Source organism: Coffea arabica, chromosome 1c (genome assembly GCF_036785885.1).
Source record: "Coffea arabica cultivar ET-39 chromosome 1c, Coffea Arabica ET-39 HiFi, whole genome shotgun sequence".
Lineage (NCBI taxonomy): Eukaryota > Viridiplantae > Streptophyta > Magnoliopsida > Gentianales > Rubiaceae > Coffea > Coffea arabica.
Genome location: NC_092310.1, coordinates 12,014,039 through 12,038,945, shown reverse-complemented (window position 1 = coordinate 12,038,945; position 24,907 = coordinate 12,014,039). Strand labels below are relative to the sequence as shown.

At 40.9% G+C, this 24,907-nt stretch overlaps 2 protein-coding genes across 2 annotated transcripts; both read right to left on the bottom strand.

Annotated features, from left to right (window-relative positions):
- Positions 1-1,164: 1,164 nt before the first annotated feature.
- On the bottom strand, positions 1,165-8,757 carry LOC140038977 (uncharacterized). The gene is made up of 4 exons (XM_072084750.1): positions 8,034-8,757; positions 7,717-7,940; positions 5,677-7,338; positions 1,165-1,254 (listed from the first exon to the last, which is right to left on the bottom strand). The coding sequence occupies exons 1-4, from the start codon at positions 8,755-8,757 to the stop codon at positions 1,165-1,167; spliced, it is 2,700 nt and encodes an 899-aa protein (XP_071940851.1).
- A 7,233-nt stretch (positions 8,758-15,990) lies between these two features.
- On the bottom strand, positions 15,991-23,583 carry LOC140038976 (uncharacterized). The gene is made up of 4 exons (XM_072084749.1): positions 22,860-23,583; positions 22,543-22,766; positions 20,503-22,164; positions 15,991-16,080 (listed from the first exon to the last, which is right to left on the bottom strand). The coding sequence occupies exons 1-4, from the start codon at positions 23,581-23,583 to the stop codon at positions 15,991-15,993; spliced, it is 2,700 nt and encodes an 899-aa protein (XP_071940850.1).
- Between the last annotated feature and the right edge of the window lie 1,324 nt (positions 23,584-24,907).

Here is a 24,907-nt window from a genome sequence, read left to right as displayed (position 1 = left end):
TTTAAAACGGGACTGGCCCGAACAGGAATCTAAAACGGGACTGACCCGAACAGGAATTTAAAACGGGACTGACCCGAACAAGGATTTAAAACGGGACTGGCCCGAACAGGAATTTAAAACGGGACTGGCCCGAACAGGAATTTAAAACGGGACTGACCCGAACAGGAATTTAAAACGAAACTTCATTGGGGAAGTTTAAACAATGAATTGAGTTTTTTTTTTTTTTTTTTTTTACCTGAGAATAGTTCAACTTTTGTACCAAGAGGGAAATTTGGATTTCTGTGACTGAAACGATAGCTGATGCTATTTCTTATGATCGAGTCTTGCAAATAACATCGATCCTTGTTTACTGGAAAGTTTTGTCTGACATCGGTTTAGGTGCCAAAAAGAGAGTGGCTGCTTTTGTTTGTAAATGCAACATTCCTGCAAGAAAAGAAGAAATAATGGGTTTGCCACCATTATTTGATCCGGTTTGCCTTGAGAGTCGTGTAAACATGAGTCTTGTGATGCTTTTATTTCTGCTCGGCGGCGCCTGCCTTAAACCTTTCAATTTCTGAGACTGATAAAATGCAGATTTACCACGTCACCCAATCCAGGTGGTAGCTTTGTTGTATGTTACTTCCTGTAACTGATGATTGAATCCCCTATCTTTGCACAAACCTCAGGGTTTATCATTCATTTGAATTTAATGGTAAAAGAATGATGCATGAAAATTAGTATATGCAAGATGATTTCCTATGTTAGGCAAAGATGAGCATGCAAAAGAATGTAGACAATCATAAGCATTCACACACAAATAATTTGAGAAAACCAAGAGGTTTATAAAGATACATTTTGCAAAAGAATATTTGTAAAGAACAAATACAAATTTAACCAACGAATATCATATTCAAAACTTTGGATATTTTCTCTTCGGAATCCGATATTGGCAGAAGTATCACAAATATGAGGAAAACCCCAAATGAACCAGGTCACCGGCTGTTCCTTCTTGAGCTTGTCTGTCGAGAAAACCTACCTTGGCGCCCTTTCGGGTTTTCACCAAGGTTGCCCCCACCCTTTTTGTTGTTTTTTTTTTCTTTTCTTTTCTTTTCTTTCTTTCTTTCCTTTTTTTTTCGAGGCGCCCTTTCGGGTTTTCACCTAGAGAACCATGAAATATCTCGACCATTATCGGCTCAGAAATATGAATTGAAGATTTCTGTCATCAGTAGAATGCATTTCCCTTGTGAGATTAGGCGAAAGCATTATAGACATCACCTGCCAGTTGATTAACAAATTTCCTAATAGAAATGCAGCAAGTGACGAAAACCAGGACTTTGGGCTTTTGTAATGAGATCCGGTAGGGTGTTTTTCAAGAAAGGTTGAGGCTTGAAAGCAGATTTGATACGAGGGGTGAAATAACTTGAGATTGCACCCTTTTGAAAACAACTCCGAAACTGAGGAAAATTTGCCCCAGTTTGATCAGTTTTTCTCTCTTTGCATTTTTCATTGTATTTTCCTCACTTTTTGCATTTTTCTTTGAAAACTAAATTTGCCCCAGTGTAGGGTTTTTTTTTTTTTTTTTTTTTTCCGAAACAAATTTGCCCCAGTGTGGGGTTTGCAATTCTCAAGAGTTATCAAACGAAATTTGTCAATTCTGACGGCTCAAAGGGGACAAGTAGAGATAAAATGTTTTTAGTGTAAAAGAAGATGGCCTGACTTGCATTTTCGCCATTTGCATGAATTTCTAAAGAAAATTTGCATGATCAAATGAAAAACTTTTTGCACATATCTGAGTTGATGGGTTGAGGGAAAACCCGTCCATCCATTTCCGCCAAAATAAGAGCTCCGCCAGGTAATACCTTTTGGATAATGAACGGCCCTTGCCAATTTTGAGCGAACTTGCCTTTAGCTTCATCTTGCATTGACAAAATTCGCTTCAGTACCTTATCACCTTCTTCAAATGCCCGCCGATGGACTTTTTTGTTGTAAGCTCGGGCCACACGTTTTTGATAGCATTGCCCATGACAGATAGCATTGAATCGCTTCTCATCTATCAAAGTCAATTGCTCATGGCGCTGCTTGATCCAATCGGCCTCCTCCAATTTAGCTTCCATAAGGATTCGTAGCGACGGAATTTCAACCTCAGCTGGTAATACAGCTTCCATCCCATACATAAGTGAATATGGCGTTGCCCCAGTCGATGTCCGAATAGAAGTCCGGTACGCCATCAATGCATAAGGCAACTTTTCATGCCAATCGCGATGCTTTTCTGTCATTTTGCGAATAATTTTCTTCAGATTCTTATTTGCGGCTTCTACAGCTCCATTCATCTGAGGCCTATAAATGGCAGAATTGCGGTGTTTGATTTTGAACTGCTCACATAGTCCATCTACCATGTCATTGTTCAGATTCTTAGCATTGTCTGTAATAAGGGTTTCGGGTACTCCAAAACGACAGATGATGTGATCCCTCAAGAAATTGGCCACTACCTTCTTCGTGACATGTTTGAATGACTCCGCTTCAACCCATTTGGTAAAGTACTCGATCGCCACCAATATAAATCGATGTCCATTTGAAGCGGGAGGATCGATTGTACCAATCACGTCCATACCCCACATTAAACAGGGCCATGGGGCGGTCATGCTATGCAGTTCAGTGGGTGGAGCGCGTATAATGTCACCGTGCATTTGGCATTTTATACATCTCCGGACAAAATCTATACAATCATGCTCCATGGTAAGCCAGAAGTATCCGATTCTCATGATTTTTTTCGCTAGCAAATGGCCGTTCATGTGAGGTCCACAAACGCCACTATGCACCTCTTTCATCATATGTTGAGCTTCATCTTCATCAATGCACCTTAAAAGGTTCAAATCTGAGGTTCTTTTGTATAACACTTCTCCATTTAAGAAAAATTTTGAAGCCATTCTACGCAGAAAATTCTTGTCCTTTGTATTAGCATGCAGAGGGTAAGACCCAGTTTTAAGAAACTCCTTAAGATCACTATACCAAGGAACATTGTCAAAAGACTCATCTGCAACCCAGCAGTGGGCAGGCTTGTCTTGAAGTTGAATTTGGATTGGTTCGATCTTTAATTCATCTGGATACTGGATCATGGAAGCCAAGGTGGCCAAAGCATCAGCAAATGCGTTTCGGGCTCGAGGGAGATGTCTGAATTCCAAATTTTGAAATTGCTTGGCCAGAGTGAGCAGACTACAATGGTAGGGTAGAATTTTTGAATCTTTGGTTATCCACTGCTTCAAAGTTTGGTTCACGAGCAAATCTGAATCACTGAAAGCTATCAACTCTTTGATTTCCATTTCTAAAGCCATTTTGAGACCAAAAATACAGGCTTCATATTCAGCCATGTTGTTTGTGCAGGCAAATTGCAATTTGGCAGCGGCAGGGTAATGTTTCCCTTCGGGTGAAACCAGAACGGCTCCAATTCCAACTCCGAGAGAATTCGAAGCTCCATCGAAGAAAAGCCTCCATTCAGGGCTTTGTTCACTCATATCATCTGTAGCGCCTACGAATAAAACTTTCTCATCAGGGAAATAAGTATGAAGTGGCTGATAATCATCATCCCTTGGATTTTCCGCCAAATGATCAGCTATAGCTTGCCCCTTGACCGCCTTTTGTGAAGTGAAAACAATGTCGAACTCTGATAGAATTATCTGCCATTTGGCCAGGCGTCCGGTTAACATCGGCTTCTCCAAAAGAAACTTCAGAGGATCAGATCGGGAAATAAGATAAGTGGTATGGCTCAACAAGTAGTGTCTCAACTTTTGAGCCGCCCAGGCCAATGCACAACAGCTTTTCTCAATGAATGAATAATTAGCCTCGTACTGCGTGAACTTCTTACTTAGATAGTAAATGGCTTGTTCTTTCCTTCCAGAGTCATCGTGCTGACCTAGAACACACCCTACTGCTCCATCGAGTACAGGTAAATACATAATCAAAGGTCGGCCCGGTTTGGGTGGCACTAAGACTGGTGGATGCAACAAATAATCTTTAATCTTGTCGAAAGCCTGTTGACACTCCTCATTCCAATACAACGGCACATTCTTTCTCAATAATTTGAACAACGGCTCGCATGTGGCAGTTAGTTGGCCGATGAACCTCCCAATAAAATTAATCTTCCCTAAGAAGCTTTTCACGTCCTTCTGAGTTTTTGGCACTGGCATATCTCGAATTGCTTTGATTTTGACTGGATCTATCTCTATGCCCTTCTTGCTGACAATGAAACCCAACAGCTTACCCGCAGGTGCTCCGAAGGCGCATTTTGCAGGATTTAGCTTCAAATTGTACTTCCGTAACCTCCCGAATAATTTCTTCAGATCAACCAAGTGGTCCTCTGCCCTTTTAGACTTGATTATAATATCATCCACGTAGACCTCCATCTCCCGGTGGATCATATCATGAAATAGGGTTGTCATGGTCCTCTGATATGTTGCTCCAGCATTCTTTAAACCGAAAGGCATGACTCGGTAGCAAAAGGTACCCCAAGGGGTAATGAAAGCAGTCTTCTCCCTATCCTCCTCTGCCATCAAAATTTGGTGGTAGCCAGCAAAACAATCACAAAAGGATTCAATCTCATGTCCGGCAGTATTGTCTAAGAGAATGTGAATGTTTGGTAGAGGGAAATCATCTTTAGGATTGGCTTTATTAAGGTCTCTATAATCAACGCAAACTCGCACCTCTCCATTCTTTTTTGGAACAGGGACTGGATTCGAAAGCCAAATTGGGTAATGGGAAACAATGATAATGTTGGCTTTGAGTTGTTTTTCAATTTGCTCTTTTATTTTGAGGCTCATATCTGGTTTGAATTTTCTGGGTTTTTGCTTTACGGGTGGAAAAGAAGGGTCTGTGGGTAACCTATGCACTACTACGTCAGTTGAAATGCCAGTCATATCATCATAGGACCACGCAAATACATCCTGGAACATGGTCAAGAATTCAAGCATCTCATTTTTCTGTCTTTCACTCAAATGAATACTAATTTGAACCTCCTTAACTTCATCCTCAGTGCCAATGTTAACCTTTTCTGTTTCTTCCAGGTTCGGTTTTGGTTTTTCCTCATATTGTTCAAGGTCCTTTGCAAAAGAATCGAATACTTCCTCATTATCACTCTCGCTTTGGAGCTCGGATTCACAGACCTCCAAGTCGTGAGTGATATAGAGATTGCCATTATCGAATTCCAGAATTGTGATATCCAAAGGGTCAAATAATTTTATTTTTGGCCATCTGAAAGAATTAACGAATGTGGGATAATAAGCAAATAAGCATACAACAAACAAATGGTCAAGCAATACAACGAAAATATAAACAAATGAATAAACAAAACAACATGACAAGAACAACTTGTACATTTTCATAAAACCTTTGATTGAAAGCAAATGGAAATGAAAACTTAACAATATTTACATGCGAAAATGTTAGTCAAAAAGTAAAATTGTTTTCATTGGCTATTTACAGATGCAACTTTTCATGAATTCACATGAATGAAAAACCCCTTTCAGTTTACCGAAACTCCTTCCGAACGGGCAGGAACTCGGCTGTCCAATTGGGAATTGATCCTTCGGGGATGTCAGGAAATTCAGCTTCGCCTGGAACACTATCTTCAAATGTTGCCCCAACGAACAATCGGGCCAAACTAGCTTCAATTTCGTCAACTGGGTTGATTTCTGACATGATCACCTCGGCTGGTCGTGGGAAAGTATAATGCAGGGGTGGAATGTCAAGAGCTCTTTGTCTTCCTTCTTTCTCCGCTTTCTTGCGCTCCTTCATTTCTCTGATATCCTTAGCAGTCGGTCGGAAGCCTAAACCAAACGAATCCTTTTTCTCAATAATCTCCACTGGCTTCGAAATTCCTTGCAGATCTCGTCCCAGCCCTTTGTCAAATTCATAGCCTCCACGGATCATTTCTTCAGCCATCATGACACTGGCCCTTGATAGAGCTTGCTCCTCCTTTGTTATCCAACTGACGGAGACAATATCAGATGTGCTATGAGGGGTCACTGTGGAGCTTCGGCTACCCTCTTCTTTGGACTCGGAATCGGTGATTACAAGGCAATCCTCTTCGGCAAATATAGTTATCAGCTTGTCGTTTACTACAAATTTCAGCAACTGATGCAATGAAGACGGCACAGCTCCGGACTTATGAATCCAGGGCCTTCCAAGCAAAACGTTGTAAACACTAGGAAAGTGCATGACTTGGCAGGTTATTTGAAATTGTGCGGGTCCCATCTCGACCACTAAGTCTACTTCTCCTATTGGCTCTCTTTGTGCTCCATCAAAACCTCGGACTACGGTCCCTGAAGGCCTCAGCTTGATGTCTTGCAATCCTAGCTTCTCCAAGGTGCTCCAAGGACAGATATTAAGCGCAGATCCGTTGTCAATCAACACCTTCGGCAGCATTTTTCCGTTGCACCTTACAACTATGTACAGGGCCTTATTATGTCCAATGCCCTCCGCCGGCAATTCCTCGTCAGAGAAAGTGATTTGCTTGGTAAATAACACATTTCCAACTACATGAGAGAAATTATCAACTGAAATGTCCTTAGGGATTTGAGCTTTGGTCAACACCTCGATCAGCGCGTCCCTATGCATATCTGAAGAGAAGAGTAGATCCAACATGGATATCTGGGCAGGCGACTTACTTAGCTTCTCAACTACATTGTACTCACTTCTCTGAAGTCTCTTAAGGAAATCCAAGGCTTCTTTCTCGGTGATTGTTGGTTTGACGAGCGGCTCGGAGTTATTTGCTTGAATCGGAATGGTATTTTCAAATGGACTCGCAACCTTTCCTGATCTGGTGCCCACTGACACTTCCTTTTTAGCAATTGACTTTTCCCCAATCCGTACGTCAGGTTCATCATAATTCCATGGCACTTGTTGCAGGCTTAAAACAGGCTCTTGCTGCGGGAATTCAATAACCACCGGCTCCAAAGCCTCACTCTCGGCTGGCGTGAGATCCAAAATAAAGGGCTTTTCGTCCTCTTCAAGTGGCAATTCTATGACAAAGGGTTGGTCTGTGACCCCAAACACTTTAGCTTCCCTTGTCAATTCTTTGACCGGTTCCACATACTCCGTATCATCCAGAATAACCCCAATGATATTGGCATGTTCCGGTAAAGGGTTCCTATTTACGTTCGGCCCTTGTGACTCCCTTTTTCTGATCACGATTTCTCCAGCTTCAATCATATCTTGAACTTTATGCTTGAGGGCCTTGCAATCAATGGTTGAATGTCCGGGTGCCCCTGAATGATAAGCACAAACAGCTTGCGGGTTATACCACGCGGGCATGCCATATGGATAGGTAGGAGGGGGCACCGTACCAATTTTCCCGGCAGCCTTCAACTGGTCATACAATTAGTTCAGAGGCCTGCCTAAACTGGTAAATGTACGGCTAGGTGGTCGGTTGTAAGGTTCAGGAGGTTGAGGGTGATTGTAAACAGGTCTATTTGGTGGAGGAAATCTTGGGTTATATGGAGGGCGATGTCTGTTTTGGGGTGGATTTGGTTGAGAAATTTGAAAAGGGGCTGAAGGTGGGTTAGGATAGCTTGGGCGGGGTCTAGGGTGGTGGATGTTGGTGGTATATACAGGATGCGGATTTGAGTAGTAAGGGTAATGTGGTTGGTAGGTAGGATTGTGTTGATATCGGGGTCTGGGTGAAGGGTTTTGGTTCCAGATAAAGGTTGCCTCCCCCTCCTTCTTTTTGAACGACGGCTTTCTTACATTGCTTCCTTGACTTTGCAAAGCATCCAACTGGGATTTGAGAGCAGAGACGTTGACAATTTTCCCGGCTCTTACAAAGTCATCAAATTCTTCCAGTTTATTCACAATTGCAGCAAAAGAACAACCAGTCATACGGAAAATTTCTTCAAAATACGGAGGGTCATGTGCCTTTATAAATGTGCGAATAATTTCATCCTCAGTCATCGGAGGCTCCACTTTCGTAGCTATCTTTCTCCATCTTTTAGCATATGTCTTATGATCTTCAGATGGTCGCCTCTTTGTTCCTTCCAAAGTAGTTCGGGTTGGTGCCAGCTCACAGTTATACTCGTATTGTCTGATAAAAGCGTTGGACAGATCGAGCCAGGTCTTCACTTCCTCTGGCTTTAAATTCGAGTACCAATCAAGGGCGTCCCCTTCTAAGCTCTCTGGAAATAATCTCAACGGCAAGTTCTCATCATCCACTGGCTTGCCCAACTTGTTGGCAAACAAGCGCAAGTGTGTCTTAGGGTTACCCGTTCCATCATATTTGTTGAACTTCGGGGTCTTGAACCCTACGGGCAGCTGTACATTTGAAAATAGGCATAAATCATCATAGTCCAACACTCCTGGCTTGCTTAAACTTTGGCTTTTCCGGATAAACTCATCGAAACGATCTAGTCGCTTAAGCAACTTCATGTCCACTGGGGCAGACGACTCTCCCACTTCCGGCTTAGTTTGAATGGTGTGTTCTGGCACAAATGGTTCTGCAGTAGTTTGATAAAAAGCTTGTTGGTCTGGAAGTATGTTGGGAACACCCTGAGGCTGATAGCCTGGCCCGTAAGGAGGATAGAACGGAGGATTTTGGGCATAAGCATATTGCGGGTTGACAATTCCCTCAAACGTGGTTTGAATTGGCGGAATAACAAATGGTAACGTGGTCTGGCTGGGAGGAATAACAAATGGTTCAGATTGTGGTTGTGTGACGGGCACAGGCTCAGGTTGTACTCCGCTACTAACGAGTTCGTCGATTAACCTCTTTTGAGCGGCCATTTCGGATGCCATTTCCCCAAATTTTGCGAGTAATTCAGTCAACTGAACCCCAGGACTTGCGGCCTCCGGCTGGGTAGTTGCAACGGCCTTATCGGATGATTCTGGTTGAGTACTCATGTCTACACGATTCCTTTGGGCTCTACTTCGGGATCGCGTAATAATGGGGCTTTTCCGAAAAGCTATTTTGAAAATTGACCTGAGAATGCAAAAGGCTTCTTTAGATAAACCAATCGTTACTGAATTTCTGCAATTTATTCAAAAGAAAAAAAGAAAAAAAAAAGAAAAAGACATGAGTTAGTAATTATTTGAACAATTCGGATGCATGTCCTATTTGGGGGGCCCTTTTTGTGCCAAGGGTAGGCCTAAAAATGGTATGGCATTAATTTATGAACAAGATATATCACAATTTTCACATGTGCAATAGCCTATCTACAAGGGTAGGTTTCTAAAAAAAGTCATGCCAGACCTCTTATTTGCTAGGGTTTGTGAATGCAATTGGGACACAAAACCAAGAAAAGTTAACTCAGTCCGATAAATACACATAACACATTGTAGCAACAAAATCAACACAAGGAAATAAAGCAATAAAAAGAAGAAAGGGGTTGGACCCCTCCCCTCGTGAATAGTGTCCCTAATAGGGTATGGCTGACTCTACCCTAGGCAAGCTAAAATGGATGCATGAGGTTAGGGTTTACTAATGCATCTAGACTCGATAAGCTCAGGTCCCCCGAGCCTTCAGACTTGGAAACCAAGGGTCAAGAACCAACGCGAGGCTCTAGGGTGACCCATACCTCCCAAAAATGCAATGCAAGCGCGAGATAACAAGTAAACATTCACTCAAACATACATTCGTGAGTCGAGGGATTGGTTTGATTACGTACATAAGACAAAAGGTCCTAAAAATAAAAAATGCAATCCTAATATCCACATGCCATGCATAGAAAGGGTAGAAAAAAAAGAAACAAATGGTTAAGTCAAAATGCTTGGACCCACTTAGGAATTCCCCAGTGGAGTCGCCAACTGTCGCGCCCCATTTTTTGGAAAAATAAAATGATTGCTTTTGGGATTTTATTGGTTTGGAAAAAGTGAATTTTTTGATAAAAATAAAAATGGGTTTAAATGGGACTTTTGAAAATGCGACGATTTGACCCAAGAAAATAGTTCAAAAAGGGTTTTTTATATGAAAAATGGAGTCGCCACTTAGTATAGAGTTAGGGTGTACCAAGTCACCCAAAAAGTGAAATTTTTAAGGAAAAAAGTAAGAAACCCTTTTGAACGACTCCTAGTCTACGCAAACAAAGAAAAAGGTTCGGGAGTCACATTTGACGAAGGGGAAGGCAAGGATAAAAATCCAAGGCACCCCTTCGACCTAGCCAAGGCTAGTTGCGTGATTTAACCCTTATTTTCCTAATTTTTTCTACCCAAAGTATGTATTCACAATTTGGACAAAGACTAATGAATGAGAAATGCAATCCTAAATTCTACGATGTCTCTCGTGAGGTTTTTGGTCCCAAACCACATGAATTGTGACGGCCAATAAAGGGAAACCTCATAGAGGTCGATTGATGCAAATGGTGACTCAAGTGCAAGTGTGCAAGTGTATGAAAAAATTCATGTATGAAATGATGTAAAAAACAAAGTGTTTGTGTGCGAATGTGTAAAGAAAGTGCATGTGTGAATTTGTATGAAAATCAAAGTGTTTGTGTGTGCAAATGAATGAAGATAGAATAGTACATATATAAGTGAAACTTGAATTTCATTTGTGAAGTAAAGTAAATAAATGATAAAGATGTAGTGAAAAATATGGATGGAGAAATGTAAGAAAAATGTGATTAAAAGAGTATGGAAGTGATAAAAATGAAAGTATGACCCTAGGGGAATGCAACAAGTCGGGTACGGGGGTTGACTTCTAACTTTTCGACTTCGATTTTCCCTTTGATTAGAAGGCGAAACTAGCGTGCTAAGGCTATCGAGTAGCCACACTCGCTCGTTTCCCTTATCGGAAGGGGATTTTCACACAAATGAACCCTAACTAGCATGAGATGCAAGTCCTAAAGTGAAGGGGAAGGGGTTTGAGGAACATGCCAAATGATAAACTAAGGAAATGCATGATATGTGGTGATCATGCACTTAATGAAAAAGGAAAGAAGAGAAAAAAAACCTATTGGGTCTAGCATTGGACTAGCCCATTCTATGAATTCCGACCAGCGTTGGACTAGTGGAAACAATAAAAGAAGCCACAACTAGCGTTGGACTAGTGTGGTGACGTACATTCATCCATTCCATTCATCTATACTACAAAAAGCGAGTAGACATGCGATTCACTTATAAACACGTAGCACATAACACTTAGCATGCTTGACTAGATGCAAAATCCTAATAAAGCGTTTAACATATAACACATAGGCATGCAACCATTACATTTGCTAATTAAAACAAAAGGGAAAGGGAAAATGGACCAAATTACTTGCTATGCCCTATCTATTACAAGCCAAGAGGTGTACACATACCCCATAATGAATAATTTAAATAAAAGTAAAAGTAAATGAAATAAATGCAAGGAATTAAGAAAGCAAAGTAGACATGCATATTCACGTAACACGTAGGAGCACGTAAGAGAGAAGTAAAGAGGATAAAAGAAAGTTATACCTTCCCCTAATGGTAAGCAAATGAAGGAAAATGGCTTCAAAACAATAAAGGGGTCAAGGCATCAATTTAAAAGTAAAGTATAAGCAAAAACATCAAAAACCACCTAATTGCAACTTGAATGAGCTCAAAAAATGCTTAAAGACCAAGAAAACGGAATAACCCGTTCAATTTCCAAATATAGCATCTACTAAAGACCCAAAACAAGCATTACTCGAACATTCAAGTCCAAATAAATCGTTTAAGCACTTCAAAGATCTTAAAAATAAAGGAAAAGTCAAACAATGATTGAAGTTGCAATGATTTTAGGACTTAATTACAAGATACTAGAACATGCTTGGGCTCTTGTGGAACAAAAAGAAACTTAGAAGGATCAAATTGATTAAATGTTCCAATTACTTGGGCCCTAGTGAGTCAAGAGGGGACTTGGGGGTTAAAAATGTAATTTTCAGAGATTAATTCATGCAGTTTTCATGCAAGCTACGTGAAAATCAACATGAGAAACAACATTCTGCAGCAGAAATTTCTGCTGAAAGCTTTCGGCAACCCAGAAGACAACCGTGACTTTCATTTTCTCAACCTTAACACCATTTTGATCGAAAAATCTTCTAACCAACACATTAAAGCATGAATCTAACAACCAAACAAGCAGGTAAATCAAATTCAAAGTGAGTTTCTGCAATATTTTCTCTCATGTTTGCTCAAACGAAACCCAACTCAAACTCACATCTTATTTTCCAAAAAATCAGATCTCAAGCTCACATACATAGCTTTAACTAAGCTGCAAACTATGTCATTACCATCGCCTCAACAGGTAGAAAACTTAGAAGGAAAAAACATGCAAATTCTATGCAATAGCCATGAAACAAGTTTCTGCAATTACTTCACATACTCTAGCAACCGAAGACTGCTGCACTTTTGTTACAAAAACCCACTCAAAGATTGGTGCATTTTCATTTTTTTTTCAAACAGATTTTGGCAAAACTAACGCCAAGCTTGGACAAATTTTATCTAGCAACATCCCCACTTTGAGTCAAACAACATAACTCCCAACTTGATTCCCCAAACAAACCAAAACATATCAGGAACAAACATGCAAGTGCTAGGAAATTTTATGCCAAGAAGATTCAACATTTCTAATCTCATCAAAAATCCAGCAATGTTTAAAAATGGGTTCACAATGTTTAGAGCCGAGCATACAACTTCAAAACCAATCAAACACCACCCCTTTCTACACCTAATTCAGCTAGCGAAAAGAAATGAGCAAACCAGCTTATGTATTGTTGCGAAAAGCTAGGAAAACAGCAAATTATGAAGATGAACTGCAGCAAAAGAAAGAAAACCATCTACGACGAAAATTTCTGTTGCTATGTCGCAACTCCCTTCACATGAACCTCGCACATATAAAGCTCATCAAGCTTATGGGTTTATGAAAAATGCAGCGAAGGAAACAAAATGATAACTCACGGCTAAATGAAAAGTGCAGCTAAGGAACTAAGATGTGCAACTCATGGCTAGATGAAAAGTGCAGCAAAGGAATGACCAAAGGAAACCACGGCTAAATGAAAGTGCAGCAAGGGAACAATTATGAAAGCTCACGTCTAAACTGGAAAAATTCTTTCTCCCTCCCTCGGATAAATTGAAACATTTCCAGCAGCTATGTGTCAACAATTTTGGCCAAATCACTGAATTATGTACTCAAAGCTATCATGCATGACTAATAAATGAAGTTACTATCAATTCTATTCCAAAGCAGGGTCGGTCACCAACAACATTCATCCAAAATTCCAGAATTTGCTCAACTATTTACGGATGACATGCATGCAACAGATTTTTGGTTTCATTCAAATTTCTGGTTTACACACAGCTAAATCATCTCATGCAGGGCTTAATCATCCAGCATTTAGTTAGCTAAACACACAACCAAGTGAGAATCAAACACTTTCCAGCAAATCTCATACTAAAATACCCATACAACTCCCAAAACAACTCCATCAGCTAAGCTGGGAAAATTGGTTTAGCAGTCCAACAACTTCCAATAAAAATTTCCAGCCATGCAACCGAATTTCTGGCCATAAAGTTCACATGCAAAACCAAATAACAAGTTATCTATCAGATTAGATCCAAAACCAAGTTCGAATGTCATCAAAATCACCATCTTACCAGAAATTCATCCAAACTCTCTCTCGGTTAACATGCATGTAAACAGATTCTATATTCTTTCACTATTCTTGCTTAAACAAGGTTGATTAACCTCATGCAAAGAATAATCATCCAGCTATTAACTAACTAACCACACAACTAAGCTCAGATCATCATAAAGTAACAAGTTAAAGCTGAAATTTCTAGTTCAAACTCACGGCATTTCCAATTCTTTTGAAACCCATTTCTGGTAACTCAATTCTTCATCTAAACGTACAACTCTCACATGCATGCCTCTAAACAGCTTCATCTACCCATAATCAATTAGTTCAAGTCTAGAAATTACCTTAGCTTGAAGCCTAAAACACACGACTAGCAGCTGCAAATCCTCCACTCTCGGCTGTCCAGAATTGCAGTCCGCAACTCTCCCTCTCCCTGGCTCAAACTTGCGGCTGGATTGGAGGAAGTTTGACTCTCGGTTCTCTCTCTCCCTCTCTCGGTTGGTCTTGAAGTGAGGCTGGAAGATAAGCTAAGTCCTCACCTCTCTCTCTCTCGTCGTTATTTCCAAAGAAGCTGATCACTTCACAGCTCACGGCATAGGAACAATTGAAATGAGAATGTTATGGTGAGTGGTAATGATTGTAGTGAATTGGAAATGATATAGCGTAGTGGGATGTATATATTGAGGTATTGGGAGTGGAGTGGAGTCGGCAATAACAATGGAAAGTGCTAGGTTGAGAAGTGGAAATGGAACCGGCAGAAATAGAATTGTGATTTTTTGATTTTTTTTTTTGAAATTAATTAAATAAAACTGATAATAAAAATAGATAACAAACAACAAAAACAACAAAAAAGGTAATTTAATTAACATTGGATAGAAACTAAATAAACTAGAATCAACAAAGCACAATTTTTCATTTTTCATCAATTTCCTCTTTTCTTTTTTTTTTTCACAAATTTTACGTTAAAACTTAAAACTAAAACTAAAACTAAAACGTGAACAAAATTAATATGACAAATAATTAGCAAATAAAAGACAAATAAAAAGGTAACAACTAAAATGCAGACAATCTAAAACCAAATCATGAATTAGATGCAACATACAAATTATTTAAAAATTTGGTGTCTACAGTTTGCCCCTCTTTGTTTGAGTTTTGAAAAAACTTGAGACAAAGAAGTAGACACCAAATACTTACCTGTGTTATTCAGCTGCAAAATGATTTGAACGGACAGGAATTTTAAAAACGGGACTGACCCGAACAAGGAATTTAAAACGGGACTGACCCGAACAGGAATTTAAAACGGGACTGGCCCGAACAGGAATCTAAAACGGGACTGACCCGAACAGGAATTTAAAACGGGACTGACCCGAACAAGGATTTAAAACGGGACTGGCCCGAACAGGAATTTAAAACGGGACTGGCCCGAACAGGAATTTAAAACGGGACTGACCCGAACAGGAATTTAAAACGAAACTTCATTGGGGAAGTTTAAACAATGAATTGAGTTTTTTTTTTTTTTTTTTTACCTGAGAATAGTTCAACTTTTGTACCAAGAGGGAAATTTGGATTTCTGTGACTGAAACGATAGCTGATGCTATTTCTTATGATCGAGTCTTGCAAATAACATCGATCCTTGTTTACTGGAAAGTTTTGTCTGACATCGGTTTAGGTGCCAAAAAGAGAGTGGCTGCTTTTGTTTGTAAATGCAACATTCCTGCAAGAAAAGAAGAAATAATGGGTTTGCCACCATTATTTGATCCGGTTTGCCTTGAGAGTCGTGTAAACATGAGTCTTGTGATGCTTTTATTTCTGCTCGGCGGCGCCTGCCTTAAACCTTTCAATTTCTGAGACTGATAAAATGCAGATTTACCACGTCACCCAATCCAGGTGGTAGCTTTGTTGTATGTTACTTCCTGTAACTGATGATTGAATCCCCTATCTTTGCACAAACCTCAGGGTTTATCATTCATTTGAATTTAATGGTAAAAGAATGATGCATGAAAATTAGTATATGCAAGATGATTTCCTATGTTAGGCAAAGATGAGCATGCAAAAGAATGTAGACAATCATAAGCATTCACACACAAATAATTTGAGAAAACCAAGAGGTTTATAAAGATACATTTTGCAAAAGAATATTTGTAAAGAACAAATACAAATTTAACCAACGAATATCATATTCAAAACTTTGGATATTTTCTCTTCGGAATCCGATATTGGCAGAAGTATCACAAATATGAGGAAAACCCCAAATGAACCAGGTCACCGGCTGTTCCTTCTTGAGCTTGTCTGTCGAGAAAACCTACCTTGGCGCCCTTTCGGGTTTTCACCAAGGTTGCCCCCACCCTTTTTGTTGTTTTTTTTTTCTTTTCTTTTCTTTTCTTTCTTTCTTTCCTTTTTTTTTCGAGGCGCCCTTTCGGGTTTTCACCTAGAGAACCATGAAATATCTCGACCATTATCGGCTCAGAAATATGAATTGAAGATTTCTGTCATCAGTAGAATGCATTTCCCTTGTGAGATTAGGCGAAAGCATTATAGACATCACCTGCCAGTTGATTAACAAATTTCCTAATAGAAATGCAGCAAGTGACGAAAACCAGGACTTTGGGCTTTTGTAATGAGATCCGGTAGGGTGTTTTTCAAGAAAGGTTGAGGCTTGAAAGCAGATTTGATACGAGGGGTGAAATAACTTGAGATTGCACCCTTTTGAAAACAACTCCGAAACTGAGGAAAATTTGCCCCAGTTTGATCAGTTTTTCTCTCTTTGCATTTTTCATTGTATTTTCCTCACTTTTTGCATTTTTCTTTGAAAACTAAATTTGCCCCAGTGTAGGGTTTTTTTTTTTTTTTTTTTTTTCCGAAACAAATTTGCCCCAGTGTGGGGTTTGCAATTCTCAAGAGTTATCAAACGAAATTTGTCAATTCTGACGGCTCAAAGGGGACAAGTAGAGATAAAATGTTTTTAGTGTAAAAGAAGATGGCCTGACTTGCATTTTCGCCATTTGCATGAATTTCTAAAGAAAATTTGCATGATCAAATGAAAAACTTTTTGCACATATCTGAGTTGATGGGTTGAGGGAAAACCCGTCCATCCATTTCCGCCAAAATAAGAGCTCCGCCAGGTAATACCTTTTGGATAATGAACGGCCCTTGCCAATTTTGAGCGAACTTGCCTTTAGCTTCATCTTGCATTGACAAAATTCGCTTCAGTACCTTATCACCTTCTTCAAATGCCCGCCGATGGACTTTTTTGTTGTAAGCTCGGGCCACACGTTTTTGATAGCATTGCCCATGACAGATAGCATTGAATCGCTTCTCATCTATCAAAGTCAATTGCTCATGGCGCTGCTTGATCCAATCGGCCTCCTCCAATTTAGCTTCCATAAGGATTCGTAGCGACGGAATTTCAACCTCAGCTGGTAATACAGCTTCCATCCCATACATAAGTGAATATGGCGTTGCCCCAGTCGATGTCCGAATAGAAGTCCGGTACGCCATCAATGCATAAGGCAACTTTTCATGCCAATCGCGATGCTTTTCTGTCATTTTGCGAATAATTTTCTTCAGATTCTTATTTGCGGCTTCTACAGCTCCATTCATCTGAGGCCTATAAATGGCAGAATTGCGGTGTTTGATTTTGAACTGCTCACATAGTCCATCTACCATGTCATTGTTCAGATTCTTAGCATTGTCTGTAATAAGGGTTTCGGGTACTCCAAAACGACAGATGATGTGATCCCTCAAGAAATTGGCCACTACCTTCTTCGTGACATGTTTGAATGACTCCGCTTCAACCCATTTGGTAAAGTACTCGATCGCCACCAATATAAATCGATGTCCATTTGAAGCGGGAGGATCGATTGTACCAATCACGTCCATACCCCACATTAAACAGGGCCATGGGGCGGTCATGCTATGCAGTTCAGTGGGTGGAGCGCGTATAATGTCACCGTGCATTTGGCATTTTATACATCTCCGGACAAAATCTATACAATCATGCTCCATGGTAAGCCAGAAGTATCCGATTCTCATGATTTTTTTCGCTAGCAAATGGCCGTTCATGTGAGGTCCACAAACGCCACTATGCACCTCTTTCATCATATGTTGAGCTTCATCTTCATCAATGCACCTTAAAAGGTTCAAATCTGAGGTTCTTTTGTATAACACTTCTCCATTTAAGAAAAATTTTGAAGCCATTCTACGCAGAAAATTCTTGTCCTTTGTATTAGCATGCAGAGGGTAAGACCCAGTTTTAAGAAACTCCTTAAGATCACTATACCAAGGAACATTGTCAAAAGACTCATCTGCAACCCAGCAGTGGGCAGGCTTGTCTTGAAGTTGAATTTGGATTGGTTCGATCTTTAATTCATCTGGATACTGGATCATGGAAGCCAAGGTGGCCAAAGCATCAGCAAATGCGTTTCGGGCTCGAGGGAGATGTCTGAATTCCAAATTTTGAAATTGCTTGGCCAGAGTGAGCAGACTACAATGGTAGGGTAGAATTTTTGAATCTTTGGTTATCCACTGCTTCAAAGTTTGGTTCACGAGCAAATCTGAATCACTGAAAGCTATCAACTCTTTGATTTCCATTTCTAAAGCCATTTTGAGACCAAAAATACAGGCTTCATATTCAGCCATGTTGTTTGTGCAGGCAAATTGCAATTTGGCAGCGGCAGGGTAATGTTTCCCTTCGGGTGAAACCAGAACGGCTCCAATTCCAACTCCGAGAGAATTCGAAGCTCCATCGAAGAAAAGCCTCCATTCAGGGCTTTGTTCACTCATATCATCTGTAGCGCCTACGAATAAAACTTTCTCATCAGGGAAATAAGTATGAAGTGGCTGATAATCATCATCCCTTGGATTTTCCGCCAAATGATCAGCTATAGCTTGCCCCTTGACCGCCTTTTGTGAAGTGAAAACAATGTCGAACTCTGATAGAATTATCTGCCATTTGGCCAGGCGTCCGGTTAACATCGGCTTCTCCAAAAGAAACTTCAGAGGATCAGATCGGGAAATAAGATAAGTGGTATGGCTCAACAAGTAGTGTCTCAACTTTTGAGCCGCCCAGGCCAATGCACAACAGCTTTTCTCAATGAATGAATAATTAGCCTCGTACTGCGTGAACTTCTTACTTAGATAGTAAATGGCTTGTTCTTTCCTTCCAGAGTCATCGTGCTGACCTAGAACACACCCTACTGCTCCATCGAGTACAGGTAAATACATAATCAAAGGTCGGCCCGGTTTGGGTGGCACTAAGACTGGTGGATGCAACAAATAATCTTTAATCTTGTCGAAAGCCTGTTGACACTCCTCATTCCAATACAACGGCACATTCTTTCTCAATAATTTGAACAACGGCTCGCATGTGGCAGTTAGTTGGCCGATGAACCTCCCAATAAAATTAATCTTCCCTAAGAAGCTTTTCACGTCCTTCTGAGTTTTTGGCACTGGCATATCTCGAATTGCTTTGATTTTGACTGGATCTATCTCTATGCCCTTCTTGCTGACAATGAAACCCAACAGCTTACCCGCAGGTGCTCCGAAGGCGCATTTTGCAGGATTTAGCTTCAAATTGTACTTCCGTAACCTCCCGAATAATTTCTTCAGATCAACCAAGTGGTCCTCTGCCCTTTTAGACTTGATTATAATATCATCCACGTAGACCTCCATCTCCCGGTGGATCATATCATGAAATAGGGTTGTCATGGTCCTCTGATATGTTGCTCCAGCATTCTTTAAACCGAAAGGCATGACTCGGTAGCAAAAGGTACCCCAAGGGGTAATGAAAGCAGTCTTCTCCCTATCCTCCTCTGCCATCAAAATTTGGTGGTAGCCAGCAAAACAATCACAAAAGGATTCAATCTCATGTCCGGCAGTATTGTCTAAGAGAATGTGAATGTTTGGTAGAGGGAAATCATCTTTAGGATTGGCTTTATTAAGGTCTCTATAATCAACGCAAACTCGCACCTCTCCATTCTTTTTTGGAACAGGGACTGGATTCGAAAGCCAAATTGGGTAATGGGAAACAATGATAATGTTGGCTTTGAGTTGTTTTTCAATTTGCTCTTTTATTTTGAGGCTCATATCTGGTTTGAATTTTCTGGGTTTTTGCTTTACGGGTGGAAAAGAAGGGTCTGTGGGTAACCTATGCACTACTACGTCAGTTGAAATGCCAGTCATATCATCATAGGACCACGCAAATACATCCTGGAACATGGTCAAGAATTCAAGCATCTCATTTTTCTGTCTTTCACTCAAATGAATACTAATTTGAACCTCCTTAACTTCATCCTCAGTGCCAATGTTAACCTTTTCTGTTTCTTCCAGGTTCGGTTTTGGTTTTTCCTCATATTGTTCAAGGTCCTTTGCAAAAGAATCGAATACTTCCTCATTATCACTCTCGCTTTGGAGCTCGGATTCACAGACCTCCAAGTCGTGAGTGATATAGAGATTGCCATTATCGAATTCCAGAATTGTGATATCCAAAGGGTCAAATAATTTTATTTTTGGCCATCTGAAAGAATTAACGAATGTGGGATAATAAGCAAATAAGCATACAACAAACAAATGGTCAAGCAATACAACGAAAATATAAACAAATGAATAAACAAAACAACATGACAAGAACAACTTGTACATTTTCATAAAACCTTTGATTGAAAGCAAATGGAAATGAAAACTTAACAATATTTACATGCGAAAATGTTAGTCAAAAAGTAAAATTGTTTTCATTGGCTATTTACAGATGCAACTTTTCATGAATTCACATGAATGAAAAACCCCTTTCAGTTTACCGAAACTCCTTCCGAACGGGCAGGAACTCGGCTGTCCAATTGGGAATTGATCCTTCGGGGATGTCAGGAAATTCAGCTTCGCCTGGAACACTATCTTCAAATGTTGCCCCAACGAACAATCGGGCCAAACTAGCTTCAATTTCGTCAACTGGGTTGATTTCTGACATGATCACCTCGGCTGGTCGTGGGAAAGTATAATGCAGGGGTGGAATGTCAAGAGCTCTTTGTCTTCCTTCTTTCTCCGCTTTCTTGCGCTCCTTCATTTCTCTGATATCCTTAGCAGTCGGTCGGAAGCCTAAACCAAACGAATCCTTTTTCTCAATAATCTCCACTGGCTTCGAAATTCCTTGCAGATCTCGTCCCAGCCCTTTGTCAAATTCATAGCCTCCACGGATCATTTCTTCAGCCATCATGACACTGGCCCTTGATAGAGCTTGCTCCTCCTTTGTTATCCAACTGACGGAGACAATATCAGATGTGCTATGAGGGGTCACTGTGGAGCTTCGGCTACCCTCTTCTTTGGACTCGGAATCGGTGATTACAAGGCAATCCTCTTCGGCAAATATAGTTATCAGCTTGTCGTTTACTACAAATTTCAGCAACTGATGCAATGAAGACGGCACAGCTCCGGACTTATGAATCCAGGGCCTTCCAAGCAAAACGTTGTAAACACTAGGAAAGTGCATGACTTGGCAGGTTATTTGAAATTGTGCGGGTCCCATCTCGACCACTAAGTCTACTTCTCCTATTGGCTCTCTTTGTGCTCCATCAAAACCTCGGACTACGGTCCCTGAAGGCCTCAGCTTGATGTCTTGCAATCCTAGCTTCTCCAAGGTGCTCCAAGGACAGATATTAAGCGCAGATCCGTTGTCAATCAACACCTTCGGCAGCATTTTTCCGTTGCACCTTACAACTATGTACAGGGCCTTATTATGTCCAATGCCCTCCGCCGGCAATTCCTCGTCAGAGAAAGTGATTTGCTTGGTAAATAACACATTTCCAACTACATGAGAGAAATTATCAACTGAAATGTCCTTAGGGATTTGAGCTTTGGTCAACACCTCGATCAGCGCGTCCCTATGCATATCTGAAGAGAAGAGTAGATCCAACATGGATATCTGGGCAGGCGACTTACTTAGCTTCTCAACTACATTGTACTCACTTCTCTGAAGTCTCTTAAGGAAATCCAAGGCTTCTTTCTCGGTGATTGTTGGTTTGACGAGCGGCTCGGAGTTATTTGCTTGAATCGGAATGGTATTTTCAAATGGACTCGCAACCTTTCCTGATCTGGTGCCCACTGACACTTCCTTTTTAGCAATTGACTTTTCCCCAATCCGTACGTCAGGTTCATCATAATTCCATGGCACTTGTTGCAGGCTTAAAACAGGCTCTTGCTGCGGGAATTCAATAACCACCGGCTCCAAAGCCTCACTCTCGGCTGGCGTGAGATCCAAAATAAAGGGCTTTTCGTCCTCTTCAAGTGGCAATTCTATGACAAAGGGTTGGTCTGTGACCCCAAACACTTTAGCTTCCCTTGTCAATTCTTTGACCGGTTCCACATACTCCGTATCATCCAGAATAACCCCAATGATATTGGCATGTTCCGGTAAAGGGTTCCTATTTACGTTCGGCCCTTGTGACTCCCTTTTTCTGATCACGATTTCTCCAGCTTCAATCATATCTTGAACTTTATGCTTGAGGGCCTTGCAATCAATGGTTGAATGTCCGGGTGCCCCTGAATGATAAGCACAAACAGCTTGCGGGTTATACCACGCGGGCATGCCATATGGATAGGTAGGAGGGGGCACCGTACCAATTTTCCCGGCAGCCTTCAACTGGTCATACAATTAGTTCAGAGGCCTGCCTAAACTGGTAAATGTACGGCTAGGTGGTCGGTTGTAAGGTTCAGGAGGTTGAGGGTGATTGTAAACAGGTCTATTTGGTGGAGGAAATCTTGGGTTATATGGAGGGCGATGTCTGTTTTGGGGTGGATTTGGTTGAGAAATTTGAAAAGGGGCTGAAGGTGGGTTAGGATAGCTTGGGCGGGGTCTAGGGTGGTGGATGTTGGTGGTATATACAGGATGCGGATTTGAGTAGTAAGGGTAATGTGGTTGGTAGGTAGGATTGTGTTGATATCGGGGTCTGGGTGAAGGGTTTTGGTTCCAGATAAAGGTTGCCTCCCCCTCCTTCTTTTTGAACGACGGCTTTCTTACATTGCTTCCTTGACTTTGCAAAGCATCCAACTGGGATTTGAGAGCAGAGACGTTGACAATTTTCCCGGCTCTTACAAAGTCATCAAATTCTTCCAGTTTATTCACAATTGCAGCAAAAGAACAACCAGTCATACGGAAAATTTCTTCAAAATACGGAGGGTCATGTGCCTTTATAAATGTGCGAATAATTTCATCCTCAGTCATCGGAGGCTCCACTTTCGTAGCTATCTTTCTCCATCTTTTAGCATATGTCTTATGATCTTCAGATGGTCGCCTCTTTGTTCCTTCCAAAGTAGTTCGGGTTGGTGCCAGCTCACAGTTATACTCGTATTGTCTGATAAAAGCGTTGGACAGATCGAGCCAGGTCTTCACTTCCTCTGGCTTTAAATTCGAGTACCAATCAAGGGCGTCCCCTTCTAAGCTCTCTGGAAATAATCTCAACGGCAAGTTCTCATCATCCACTGGCTTGCCCAACTTGTTGGCAAACAAGCGCAAGTGTGTCTTAGGGTTACCCGTTCCATCATATTTGTTGAACTTCGGGGTCTTGAACCCTACGGGCAGCTGTACATTTGAAAATAGGCATAAATCATCATAGTCCAACACTCCTGGCTTGCTTAAACTTTGGCTTTTCCGGATAAACTCATCGAAACGATCTAGTCGCTTAAGCAACTTCATGTCCACTGGGGCAGACGACTCTCCCACTTCCGGCTTAGTTTGAATGGTGTGTTCTGGCACAAATGGTTCTGCAGTAGTTTGATAAAAAGCTTGTTGGTCTGGAAGTATGTTGGGAACACCCTGAGGCTGATAGCCTGGCCCGTAAGGAGGATAGAACGGAGGATTTTGGGCATAAGCATATTGCGGGTTGACAATTCCCTCAAACGTGGTTTGAATTGGCGGAATAACAAATGGTAACGTGGTCTGGCTGGGAGGAATAACAAATGGTTCAGATTGTGGTTGTGTGACGGGCACAGGCTCAGGTTGTACTCCGCTACTAACGAGTTCGTCGATTAACCTCTTTTGAGCGGCCATTTCGGATGCCATTTCCCCAAATTTTGCGAGTAATTCAGTCAACTGAACCCCAGGACTTGCGGCCTCCGGCTGGGTAGTTGCAACGGCCTTATCGGATGATTCTGGTTGAGTACTCATGTCTACACGATTCCTTTGGGCTCTACTTCGGGATCGCGTAATAATGGGGCTTTTCCGAAAAGCTATTTTGAAAATTGACCTGAGAATGCAAAAGGCTTCTTTAGATAAACCAATCGTTACTGAATTTCTGCAATTTATTCAAAAGAAAAAAAGAAAAAAAAAAGAAAAAGACATGAGTTAGTAATTATTTGAACAATTCGGATGCATGTCCTATTTGGGGGGCCCTTTTTGTGCCAAGGGTAGGCCTAAAAATGGTATGGCATTAATTTATGAACAAGATATATCACAATTTTCACATGTGCAATAGCCTATCTACAAGGGTAGGTTTCTAAAAAAAGTCATGCCAGACCTCTTATTTGCTAGGGTTTGTGAATGCAATTGGGACACAAAACCAAGAAAAGTTAACTCAGTCCGATAAATACACATAACACATTGTAGCAACAAAATCAACACAAGGAAATAAAGCAATAAAAAGAAGAAAGGGGTTGGACCCCTCCCCTCGTGAATAGTGTCCCTAATAGGGTATGGCTGACTCTACCCTAGGCAAGCTAAAATGGATGCATGAGGTTAGGGTTTACTAATGCATCTAGACTCGATAAGCTCAGGTCCCCCGAGCCTTCAGACTTGGAAACCAAGGGTCAAGAACCAACGCGAGGCTCTAGGGTGACCCATACCTCCCAAAAATGCAATGCAAGCGCGAGATAACAAGTAAACATTCACTCAAACATACATTCGTGAGTCGAGGGATTGGTTTGATTACGTACATAAGACAAAAGGTCCTAAAAATAAAAAATGCAATCCTAATATCCACATGCCATGCATAGAAAGGGTAGAAAAAAAAGAAACAAATGGTTAAGTCAAAATGCTTGGACCCACTTAGGAATTCCCCAGTGGAGTCGCCAACTGTCGCGCCCCATTTTTTGGAAAAATAAAATGATTGCTTTTGGGATTTTATTGGTTTGGAAAAAGTGAATTTTTTGATAAAAATAAAAATGGGTTTAAATGGGACTTTTGAAAATGCGACGATTTGACCCAAGAAAATAGTTCAAAAAGGGTTTTTTATATGAAAAATGGAGTCGCCACTTAGTATAGAGTTAGGGTGTACCAAGTCACCCAAAAAGTGAAATTTTTAAGGAAAAAAGTAAGAAACCCTTTTGAACGACTCCTAGTCTACGCAAACAAAGAAAAAGGTTCGGGAGTCACATTTGACGAAGGGGAA

Excerpts from the sequence above, each read along its gene's own strand:
- LOC140038977 (XM_072084750.1), bottom strand. The coding sequence starts at position 8,757 with ATGGCATCCGAAATGGCCGCTCAAAAGAGGTTAATCGACGAACTCGTT. Across the intron at positions 7,339-7,716 it reads TGCAAAGTCAAGGAAGCAAT|TTGAAGGCTGCCGGGAAAAT; the intron begins GTAAGAAAGCCG and ends TTGTATGACCAG. Across the intron at positions 1,255-5,676 it reads CTTTCCCACGACCAGCCGAG|GTGATGTCTATAATGCTTTC; the intron begins GTGATCATGTCA and ends ATCAACTGGCAG.
- LOC140038976 (XM_072084749.1), bottom strand. The coding sequence starts at position 23,583 with ATGGCATCCGAAATGGCCGCTCAAAAGAGGTTAATCGACGAACTCGTT. Across the intron at positions 22,767-22,859 it reads CAGACAATACGAGTATAACT|CTACGAAAGTGGAGCCTCCG; the intron begins GTGAGCTGGCAC and ends GGAGAAAGATAG. Across the intron at positions 16,081-20,502 it reads CTTTCCCACGACCAGCCGAG|GTGATGTCTATAATGCTTTC; the intron begins GTGATCATGTCA and ends ATCAACTGGCAG.